The sequence below is a fragment of the Trachemys scripta genome, chromosome 1 (genome assembly GCF_013100865.1).
Source record: "Trachemys scripta elegans isolate TJP31775 chromosome 1, CAS_Tse_1.0, whole genome shotgun sequence".
Lineage (NCBI taxonomy): Eukaryota > Metazoa > Chordata > Testudines > Emydidae > Trachemys > Trachemys scripta.
This window is the reverse complement of record NC_048298.1, coordinates 108,928,044-108,939,966: the sequence shown is the minus strand read 5'-3', so window position 1 is coordinate 108,939,966 and position 11,923 is coordinate 108,928,044. Positions and strand designations below refer to the sequence as shown.

Below are 11,923 nucleotides of genomic sequence, written 5' to 3'. Positions count from 1 at the left end.
AGCTCCAGTTCATTTGCAAATTTGACACCATCAGATCAGGATTAAACAAAGACTGTGAATGGCTATCCAACTACAGAAACAGTTTCTCCTCCCTTGGTGTTCACACCTCAACTGCTAGCAGAGCACCTCACCCTCCCTGATTGAACTAACCTCGTTATCTCCACACTGATATATACCTGCCTCTAGAGATTTCCATTACTTGCATCTGAAGAAGTGAGGTTCTTACCCACGAAAGCTTATGCTCCCAATACTTCTGTTAGTCTCAAAGGTGCCACAGGACTCTCTGTTGTATTTGAAAAAGTTTGTCAAGCATCATAAAGTCTGACCAACAGCTGTGTTCCAAGACAGCTGAAAACTAGCACATATTCTGGACAGGGATTATTTTTTTTTAACAATAGTGCTAGTAGAAACTGTGCTACTGATGATCCTCCTAGGTATGCTAGAAGATTTCTGAACAGTGTGGCAAAATGAGTTGTAACGGTGTTAGATGAGGAAATGAACCATGTTACAACAATGTAAGGATTCACTGATGTGAGGGGGCTAGTACTTGTGTGAAACTGCATGGTCAAAGGACCGCACTTGACTTTAGTCTGCAAATCCTAACACTTGAAAAGTTTCAGTTACAATTAAAGCAGAGACCAGATTCTCGGTGTATTTGCTTGTACTGAAATTCATCATTTTTCTTTTGCAAGAGAAGAAAGAAGAACATTTTCTTTCTCCCTGTTCAATATTTAAAGAAAAGACTACTACATACTAATTCACTCTATCGGCTGGCTCTATGAGGAGGTTCTTTTGGGCCCACAGGGCTCTGATAAGTTCCCCTAGTTCACATGCAGACTTAACCAACCAGTTCACATAGATGCATGCCACCCCGAAAACCACAGATTTATACACTGACTGAGCAGTATATAAGCAATGGAGAGGCCTGCTGGTAAGACGTGCATTGTCAAGATCTTATCCTGCACTCTGTGTCTCATGTTCTTCCTGGGAAGCAAAGTGCACATCAAAACCTGAGGCCACACATGACAGGATTCTCCAGCAAGATGTGAGAAATCAGTCAAGGCATCAGAAAGCACAGCTTGGACATCTTGCTGGAATATTACCCAGTGACGAGGAGCGAAGAAACCCCCTCTTTGGAGACTGCCTGGACCCCTCGCCTTTGTTGTTTTCAGGTGGAGTCAGTTGTCTGTTCTCATCATCTTGGTATGAGAGCCTGGAATGAAAAACAGAGAGTTTGGAACCATCATTTGAGCAGGCTATCATGCTGGATCGGATGCCCCTTCTACTAGGGAAAGGCTGCACTATTTGGAAGGAGACGAGGAAGAGGAAGAACACTCTATTCACGAAGAAGGGATGTAGCTAACTTGTTAGTTTGCCAGATCTAAATGCTCCAGAGACAGCATCCAAGACTGGGACAGAGAAAGCTCTGGTGATGAAATCAGTGAACGTTAGACATTAGAAATGGATGGTGAAGGGGCCTGGAGGTAGCACTGCCACTGGTACCACTGGGAGGAAAGGGACTTCAAAAAGTCATAGAAAAAATTCCTTTCCCAATACTATTTGCCTGGGCTTAAGCACATTTTTTCATTTTTTGATATCTGGATTGGCGCAGTGTTCCATCTGCAAACCTGTTTCTTCTTACTAGCCTTCCCTTAGTTCCATTCCCTAGGCTGAACTGATGAAGGGTCTTTAAAGAAAGATATCACACAGCCCCCCAACCAGAAAACCCCAAACAGCTTGGCCACTCTATTGCAAAGCTCACATTTCAGTAGAGATCAGACTTGGTTCGCTACAGTACTCTACGTCTTCATTCAAATTCTCATCGTAAGTCTCATCCTGAGATACTTCCTCTTGGCAAACGATTGCCAGCTGGCTGTCTCTGGAACTGGAGCTAATGAGCAAAAAAGGCAAGTCAGAATTTGGAGATGGTAAAGAAAAGCTGCTATCGAGACAAAATGACAGGGCTCCATCTGTCTGCGCTTATTGTTATGGCCAGTGCCGAGCCATCACACAAAAATCAATGATCAAAGACAGAAGCACAATTCGTAAATACAAGTGACCCTTTGTTTTGTCCCCACTTAGTTGGAGCTCCTTAATCAAAGTATCAAGAGTCAGTAGTGATGTACATACTATGAATGCAATTGATCATGCCTGCACTGAATAAGCATTCAGGGCACTGACTAAATTACTAAAGTCCTGTCCCCTGAGGCTCAGTATAAAACCTGAGATGGATTCTCTGAGGGAGAGAGGGGTGGATTTTCTTCTATGGTGGCAAAAAGTGCCAGTAAGGAATTTCAGAAGGGTGCCTCCTTGACATTATACCACCCCTCTCAGCTGTGAGGCTTATGGTCTCTTTTTCCTGTCTTCCACTCTCTGTGCCATTTCTCTCCCTCTGCTCTCTTTCATCTTCTCTCTCCCCTTGTCTTTCCCATCCTTGATCCTTATATTCCAATAATAGAATATGAGTAATTTTAATTGAGTTCAATGGGTGCTATTCAAATTCTGTGGTGGGTGGAGCACCTTGAATTCCATCTCTACCGCCTCCTTCCTTCATTTCCGGTGCTGGGCTTCCTGGTATTAGGCTGCAGTTTGATTGTGCAAGCAGCTGAACAGAACCTGGATCTCTGAAATGCCAGCATGGAGAGCTTCAGAAATCTGAAACTTTCACTCTGTTACCTGTGCTGTCAGCAGGGAGCAGTGTGGCAGAGAAGCACCATGTGGGAATAGGAGAAGTGAAGAAACATGGTTGTTTGGTCATTGGTTCACGCCATTTGGTGGAGTGCAGGGAAATGAGTATACGTATGGTGCTTTGGGTCAGTTGAAAAAAAAATCCAAGGAAGAGTGTCTGAGTGATCAGACAGGGGATGACTGGCAATCATAGCTGTATGGGTGAAGAAAAGGTCCTGTATAACAGTGTCATTCCCTCATCAGCCCACATGGCAAAGCTCTAGCCAAACCCTACACTATTTTGGTAATAACAGGATAAAACAAACTTCACTCTGCAATGATCAGAAAATGATGGGGGTCAGGTCTGAGATCATGTGGAGATTGAGGTGAAAATTCCACGAGTCCGCCAGGTAATCCAGCTACCAGAGTCCATACAATTGTCTGCATTATGGCTAGAGGAACCTAGTTGGTGAATGTCTCCTGAAGACACCATACTACTATTACAGTAGAACCCCAGAATTACGAACACCAGAGTTACAAACTGACCAGACAACCACACACCTCATTTAGAACCAAAAATACATAATCAGGCAGCAGCAGAGACACACACACACACACACACAAAGCAAACACAGTACAATTCTGTGTTAAACGTAAATTATTAAAAAAATAAAGGGAAAGCAGCATTCTTCTTCTGCATAGAAAAGGTTCAAAGCTGCATTAAGTTAATGTTCAGTTGTAAACTTTTAAAGAACCATAAAGTTTTGTTCAGAGTTACGAACTTAGGAAGGGCTTAAGTGAAACAATAATGGGGATTTGGACATTAATTTCAATAGGAGTAAATCCGGAGAACATTACAGCATGAGAAGAAACACCTACCGTCCCAATGTTTCATAGTAATGTGTCCTAGTTCACCAAGGAAGCAAGAGGGAAAAAGAAGACTATGTCAGGAATGTAACATAAACAAAAGTAAGAAGGAGGAGAAGTATGGAAACAAATAGCTGTGAAATTCCTATAGTTTCCAAAAGGAAGGCTGGGAAACGGAAAAGCGATTGGATTCTTTATTCAAACAAACTCACACACCTCTGGCATCCTCGTCCTGTTAGTCTCTTCTCTTCTTCTCTAGAACAATTATTTCTCAACCTTTTCAGGCTGGCAACCTTTTATTTGAAGTCAGAAATATTCATGACCCCTTTACATTTATTATAACCAAGTAAAACATGTATGAATGATAACAGCGATAAGCCTATGATATAATTCATTCGTGTGCGTTTTGACAGGTTAACAGCAAATATCTGACTTTGAAGGGTAAGGCTGTATGGAGAGATTGGGAGTGAAAGTCCCTTTGCTTTAGATTATAATACATTTTTGAATGCCTCGCATCCCTCAAGATTGCATTTTATGAGCTTCCTGGGAGTTGTCACCTGCTGATTGAGAAATACTGGTCTAGAGTCTCTCTTCTAGTATTTGCAAGTATGAAATGCATTTCCCCATTCTTTCTCTATTTAATTTGCCTTAGGTAAAACACCTCCCTACAGCCTAGGATGCAGCTCCCTTCAGATACCAATTTTATAGCCTGGGAGATGGAGGGTGTTGATCAATGGTGGTGCTAAGCAGTGCTTCTTTCCAGAGGCTGCGTGTGGTGCTTCTGCAGCATTGCTGGTCTAGGCAGCAAGTTTCATAGATTCATAGATTCTAGGACTGGAAGGGACCTCGAGAGGTCATCGAGTCCAGTCCCCTGCCCTCATGGCAGGACCAAATACTGTCTAAATTAAATTAATGGAGATCTCCTATAACTGGAAGGGACCTTGAAAGGTCATCGAGTCCAGCCCCCTGCCTTCACTAGCAGGACCAAGTACTAATTTTGCCCCAGATCCCTAAGTGGCCCCCTCAAGGATTGAACTCACAACCCTGGGTTTAGCAGGCCAATGCCCAAACCACTGAGCTATCCCTCCCCCCCTAAGTGATGAGCCTGAGAGCTCACCTCAAATCCCATGCACGACAGCACCTTGTCCCGCCTCTAGACTGTCGGAGCATGACTTTCACTAGGCAATATCATTTTTTAAAAATTGTACATATGCGTTGGTTTCATTAGCCCATTGCTTCTTTGGAGCTTACCTTTTGGAAGTGAGTTTCCAAGGGGCTTCCTGCACTCGTATGGTGGGTGACAAGGGTGTGCCATGCCCCTCCACTGTGCTGACAGTACTTGGGTAGCTGGGTGGGCTGTGGAAGCGGGACAAGGCAGTATTGTTGGCATTGTTGATGTTGGCGTTGGATCCCGAAGACGAGTAGCTGCTGGGAGTGAAGGTGGAATCCACTAGCTTCTCGTGTGATGGGGATTCTGTATCTCCCTGGTTGTTGCCAGATTTATTGATGTGCAAAGGGCGCTGGGTGGTGAATGTCTGGGGGAATGAGCTCCTGCCATCACTTTGGTAGTAGCTGACATGGTTTCCGAACAGACCACCAGCCCTCTGTCGGCAAAACAGAAAACATTTTCTCTTGGTGAGTGAGAATAGGTGCAAATGAGAACAATTCTCCAGGCCTGGTGTTTTGTCACTGCACCTCAAAGCAATGTTTGGAGAAAGAAAATTTGGGGACCAATTTGGTAATGTGATATGGCCCGTTACAAGCAGAATGTCTCCCTACCAAGAAATAATCCTAGAATATGGACATCTCTGTCAGAGGGGCTGTGATGGGGTCCGTTGTAAATGAGCTCTAATGTAGTGCTCTGATAGATGACAAGAGCCAGCTCCAGAATACAGAGGGCTCTACAAGTGGTGAAGAGCCATCTTTGCACCTCCCCTCCATTCTTGTGTTGAGTGGAGTTTGGGTGGGTTGGAGAATCTGGGCTATTATGTTCAATTCTGCGTACTACGGTACCAGAAAGAGATCCACTTACTAGAAGGAATTCAGAGAACAGCAACGAAAATGATTAACCAGCAAGAGGGTCTAGTGAGGAAAGGTTTAAAGAGCCTGTTATGTAGAGCTTGACTAAGCCATAATGAAGGGGAGAGAGAGTAACTTTCTGTAAGTATTTGAAGGGTAGAGGCACCAAGGAGAGAGAGGGAATGTTGAGGGTTGCCCAAAGGCATAACTAAGAAAAAGAAAATTTAGCCTGATTGTTCAGAAAAAATTCTCCATTGTGAGATGTATGAGGGGGTGCGACCATCTCCCAGGGACGTGCTGGAAGACCCATTGCTTGGGTCACTTAAAAGTGGACTAAACAAAACACTAGAGAATGTAGTGGATCAATAATGCATAGGATGGAGCATGGAGGTGATGACCTGATTCGTTTTTTCAATTTCCGTGGGTCAAACCCTGACATTCTCACTCGGACTGTATTCAGTCTTTACTCAGGCAAAACTCCACTGAGGAAAAATGGAATGAACACTACATGAGGCCCTCGGGATTTGGCCATCTGATTCTATTTGACATATAGCTTTATATTTTCCATTTCTGTTCTCTATAATACAGCCTGGGAAACTGAAAGAGAGAAACTGAAATGTACCATATAGCATTGCCCAATCTAATGTATTGGACTCAGCACGTAGCCTCATTCAAGAGGAAAAGAAGGATTTCAGCAGTAGCACCTACCCTGAAGATATCATCTTCAGAGGCAGCGGAAACAGCTTCTTTCATGGCCTTGTCTAGCTCCTCTTCAGCTGTCAGGTCTCCGGAGATTGCCCGTCGGATCTCTGGCCCAATGTCATGCAATGTGCGCAACCCGGCCTGGAAAACAGTACCATGTAACACTCTGTTTCCATGTAGTTAGGCAAGCAATAAAAACAGTATCACTTTACACTGGACATCATCTGCTACCCTGCATTTTATGAACATTGATTAATTTAACCTTACCACTGCCCTGTGAGGTCAGCAGGTACTGTTACCCCATTCCCCTTTTAGAGGTGGCGAGACCAACTCACAAAGAGGGTAAGTTGCTAAAGGCTGCATAGCAAATTTCTGGCAGAATTAGCAATAGGACCAAAGACTCTTCATTACCAGGTGCTTGTTTTAACAAGTACTGCACATGTGCATAAACATACAAGCCCAAATGAGCAAGTGTGGGTGCTTTAGAGTTTGGCTCCTAAATCCGTATTTGGGCACACAAATAAAAGAGCTGAGCACCTACAGTTCCAGCTGAAGTCAACGGGAGCTCAGCACCTTTCAGGCCAATTTTATTCAGGTACTTAAATATGGAGTGGAGAGCTGAATTTTTGGCACCCAGATTTGGAAATTTTAGCCAGAAACTATACCCAGCATTTACCAGACCTCATTAATTGGAATGTGTCTCAGTTAGTGTTGTTCTAGGAAACAGTAAAGCTGTCCTATGCTGATGCTGTGTATATATCAGGCTATTTCTCACATGGCACATTGTTTGCTTGGAATCCAGTGTTATCTCTCTTTCTTACTGTAATAGTTTCAGAAGTGTATAGAGCTGGGAATTGCTCTGAGTTCTGTAGCTGTAATAAACGCAAAATTCTTTTTTCAGAAATGCAATGGAAGCCTCTGACACGCAATCTAGCAATCCACACGGCGAATCAGTGGCAGAACTGACACTAGATCCCAGGACTCATACTCCCATGCCCTATCTGCTGGACTATGATGCCTCTTGAATCCAGGCATCTGCCTTGGTTTTTTTTAACTGCCAGACACCTTCCCTGACCTATCCATAATGACTCCCTCCTCAGAGGGGTTTAGGATGAAACATGACAACAGTAACGATCTTACATTTATTTAGTACCAGCTATCCAAATGGAAACCAAATGGAACTAACTATCAAATGTAAAGCACTTCCCAAACATTACCAATGGATTTATCAACTATGAACATAATTCACCCCAGCATCCCGCCAACATAAGGAAGGGTGCATGGCCTTTGATAGATGAACGTCTATCTGGAGAGATTGATATGGCAGCTCAAGGTGCCTCCAATGTTCCCTCTACTGAGGGGCCTGTCTGTTGCTCAGTACAGTTCCCAAAGTGCATAGCACTTGCTGGGAAGGAGGCATGGCCAAGTGTCCTTGACTATAACAAGGTTAAGGAAGTCTACAAACTTATTAAACCTCCAGCTCTATGTCCTTGTTTCATTCCTGTGGCACCCAGGCCCATATCTGCCCATCACTCACCTGCAAGGAGAGAGCATTCCGCTGTGAGAGTTTGCCCACGAGGCCTTGTTCTTTACGTTTCTTGAATTTCCGGAAATACTCTTGGATCAGGAAAGTGGCATAAAACTTCCCGACTGTCACCTCATCGTCTGCATGGGGGATATTTCCAAAAGCAAACAAGCAGCTGATTGTAAACAGTGAATTCACCAATGCAAGCTGCAGAGCTTTGCCATTTACAGAAGAAATCCCAGGAACCAAAGAGAGGCAAAGGCATTTGTTTTCAGGGTAGAAGTACAGCAGGCTAGAGGGCACATTTACTCCAGAGCCATAGCTGTTTGCAGAGGCTCTGTGGGGGTCAGAGATGGCTTACATCTACGGGCATAGGTTAGCTATACTGGTATAGAATGCCTATAACTGATGGGTACATTTACTCTAAAGACATGGCTCCTGACCATTTCAGTCACTTGTACCAATTTCCCAGATAAAACCTCAGTGTACCTGCAACGTCCTCTTGTGAGTTAGTACCTGCTTCAAACCAAGGGACAAATCCTGCAGTCCTTGCTCTCTCTTTACTCAGCCAAAACTCTCATTGACGTCAATGGGTCAAATCTTAACTCAATTTTTATTTAGGCAAAACCCACCTGGAGTCAATGGAAGTTTTGTGGGGCATTGATTTCCGTGAGGACAAGGGCTGAGCAAAGATTTCAGGATCTGACCTTAAATACAGACGATCTCCAAAGTGCGATTCTGAGTGACAGCCTGAATGGGGGGTCAGCAATAATGCAGCGTGGCTGTGGGAAGGCTCACCAGCCCAGCATGAAGGCTCATTATTGAGGTACAAGAGGGGAGACCAGACGCCCAGTGCCTGGAAACCACAAGTGTCAATCATGCTCCTGCCGAGGATGAGCTGTCAGGAGATGGATGGGCCAGAAGAGAGGAGGGTCATTGTTCTGATGCTGTGAGAGGGTCAGGAGTTGGGGGAGGATGGGCTAAGAGGAGGGGTCAAGCAAGAGGGTAAAGAGGGATGGATAAAGGGGCTGTGGGAAAGAGAAAAGTGGGACAGAGGGTGAGAGGGGAGAGTGAGACAGAAAGTAGGTAGCAGAAAAGGAGGGCAGGGAGGGGGAGGGGGACAGAAAGCATGCCTCAGATAAAATCCCGGTGCATACTCCCAAATCTACCTCAATAACATACTGGGCCAGATGTGGATCTATGCCAATTTACACCAGCTGAGAATCTGGCCCACTGTGTCCATATGGATCTGACAGGAGGACAAGCTGAAAGCACAGGCCTAGGAACCCAGGAGAAGAGGCCATAGCCTTCGCTCAAGGTTGAAGGTTTATTTCTGACATGCTGATAAAAGTGATGTTACTCTGCTCTCCTATGCCCTGCCTACAGCTACTAAATGTTTATTGCTTCTTCTCGCCCTGGCAGCAAATAGTCACTGACAAGGCAAATAAATAGAACACCCTGTACCAGGGATCACGTTAGAGTTATGCAATACTGATAAGCATCTAGCCCTCCAGCGAAAGGCCATGCGTAATGCAAGGCAAAATCCTGTTGTCCCTGGCTCAATGGGAGCGTGTAGAGAACTGTAAACATCACCCCATTTAGATCTGGTGTATGCATCTGAGAATATTGTTTTCTGTCCCACCCTGACATCTCCACCTCCTCCCAAAAGTTGCCCATTGAGAGGGTTACACATTCATTGATACAAGCATGATCAGCACTCAACCAGCTGTAATGTCCAGTCTGACAGATACCATCGTGTAGAGGAAAGCATGCCTCCCATATCCCATCCAGGACCACAAAAGTGACAGGATTATGGAAAGACAAACAGCAGGTAGAGAAAGGGGTGACAAGACAGACAGACAAGGAAAGGCTAGTTTGCTCACCGCCTGCCGGGGGCACAACCTGATCCAGCAGCTTCATGCTGGTGCGCTTCCAGATTTTCTTAATGATCGCTCGCAGCTCCTCATTGGCTTGCTCCAGGTTACCTGCCAGGGGAATCAGTGAACAGAGGAATTAAGCCAGCTCCAGCAGAGGAGAAAATTTCACACTTATAGTCCTGCATCCCAAAAGGAAAAAAGTGGCTCAAATGTCTGCCGAATGCACTCTCTTACAGCAGGAGAATGCTTCAAGAGCAGCAGAGGGCAATTGAATGTGGGCAATGGGATTGTCTGACCATGGCTTACTCCCTCCTGCTCACAGCAGACAGTCTAATTCCTAAACGTGTAGAGACTCAGGAGCCGCTCACACCTGTGGAGAGATGGAAAGGTGGGAGCGCACATTCTGATTCTGGGTGTGGTCGGACGTCTGCTCTGGATGGGCATTGCCTGGGGCAGCCTGGCCGAGAGAGACAGAAAACTGTAGGACCATTTTATACTATAAATGACCACATGCGTGATCAGATACAGCACTTCCCGCCTTTCCGGAGGTCCAGTGAAGGCCGAGCAGTGACAGCAGAGGGCCTGTGGAGGGGAACTACTTCCGAAGGAAGAACCATTTTGTAGTAACAGCACAGCTGGGAGTCAGGAGACCTGGATTCTACTCCCAGCTCTTCCCTGCTCTGTGCCACAATTTCCCCATCTGCAAAGCATACGTACTACCACCTCACAGGGAAGTTGAGAGTCTGAAGTTGGTGGTGCGTGAAGTGCTACGGGAAGGCACTAGAGACATGCAAAGCATTCTGACAAACTAGCACAAAGGCTATTTTAAAGGTATTCTTGCTTATTTTATGAGGAAGGGCTTTAAGAGCTTAATAGGCTCCACCTGCGAGGTATATAAACATGGTACAAAAATACTTGAGGGGACCATACCAGGGACTAGGATATTGCATCCAAGGAACTCTACCTCCTTAACAGACATTACTGAATCAAGCAACACAACACCTGTGGGACTGAGTAAATATTAGTATCTCCATTGTCTGTGATCCCCTTCCAACTGCCTCTCTCTTCTCAAGCTGCTCACCTTACAGCCCCTTTGGTTTATTTTTCTGACTCTCATGTATGCCCCTTCTTCCATGCAGTCCTTTATGCATGGAATTCCCTTCCTTCTCCTGGTGGATCAAACTACCACCCTCTCCTCCCCAAGTGCACTTTCCTCATGGAGTGTATCATTGTTACCCTAAGTGAACTCCCAGGCTCTTACAACCAAATCAATATTGCCTTCTGCATAAGGTGACCAGATAGCAACTGTGAAAAAACAGAACAGGGGGTGAGGAGTAATAGGCGCCTATATAAGGTCTGGTCTATACTACCCGCCTGAATCGGCGGGTAGAAATCAACCTCTCGGGGATCGATTTATCGCGTCCCGTTGGGACGTGACAATCGATCCCTGAATCGGCGCTCTAACTCCACCAGCGGAGGTGGTAGTAAGCGCCACCGACAAAAAGCGGCAGAAGTCGATTTTGCCGCCGTCCTCACAACGGGGTAAGTCGGCTGCAATACGTCGAATTCAGCTACGCTATTCACGTAGCTGAATTTGCGTATCTTAAATCAACTCCCCGCTGTAGTGTAGATGTACCCTAAGAAAAAGTCCCAAAAAACGGGACTGTCCCTTTAAAAATGGGACAGCTGGTCACCCTACTTCTGAACCCCTTTCAGGTTCCACCCCATCTAGTGCTTTCCATGCCCCTAATGTTCTGTCAGACTAATGAGGGACCCAGTTTTGTAAGCCTCCTGTGGACTTACAGTAGGAGTCCCCTCCACCTCCTGACACAGTGAGCTTGCAGAATTGGACCTAAGACTGGAAGCCCCTATGGGAACTCCATCCTCCCCAATGTTCTGCACAGCACTGTGCACACCAGCAGTTCTTAATGAATGATAATGTTAAGTGACTTGCTCAGGATTACACAGCAAGTCAGTGTCAAAGTCAGGAATTAGAACTCATGTGTTCTGATTCCCAGTCTCCTGTTTTAACCATGAAGATGACACTTGAAGCTAAGGCCATGTCTACACCATAAACTTTGGTCCACGCAAGTTACATCGGCATAAAACTACCGCAGTTAGTATATTCCTTGTGCACGTATGTATACTTGCCTCCCTGCGTCAGCGCTGCGCATACTCACCAGCAGTGCTTGTATTGATGCACAGTGTGGTGCACCATCGATAGGTATCCCAGTGTGCAACCCGCTACCATCCAGCACCCATTATC

The 11,923-nt window shown here is 45.4% G+C and overlaps 1 protein-coding gene and 1 long non-coding RNA gene across 18 annotated transcripts in view; one reads left to right on the top strand and one right to left on the bottom strand.

The window, feature by feature from the left end:
* The window catches only part of CACNA1C (calcium voltage-gated channel subunit alpha1 C), a 724,164-nt gene that overhangs the window by 9,236 nt on the left and 703,005 nt on the right, over positions 1–11,923 (bottom strand). For 12 of the 17 annotated variants that reach the window (XM_034781034.1, XM_034780951.1, XM_034780978.1 and 9 more), the window contains 7 exons: positions 9,664–9,765; positions 7,793–7,920; positions 6,262–6,396; positions 4,786–5,138; positions 3,547–3,573; positions 1,763–1,891; positions 1,104–1,213 (listed from right to left, as the gene is read on the bottom strand). In XM_034781034.1, the coding sequence (XP_034636925.1) occupies positions 1,104–1,213; positions 1,763–1,891; positions 3,547–3,573; positions 4,786–5,138; positions 6,262–6,396; positions 7,793–7,920; positions 9,664–9,765 (984 nt within the window). The remainder of the gene's footprint in view (positions 1–1,103; positions 1,214–1,762; positions 1,892–3,546; positions 3,574–4,785; positions 5,139–6,261; positions 6,397–7,792; positions 7,921–9,663; positions 9,766–11,923) is intronic. The other 5 variants (XM_034780968.1, XM_034781026.1, XM_034781091.1 and 2 more) reach the window with 1 other exon arrangement.
* LOC117882632 overlaps positions 1–11,923 on the top strand; it is a 32,508-nt gene that overhangs the window by 16,128 nt on the left and 4,457 nt on the right. The gene's annotated exons all lie outside the window — the stretch shown is intronic.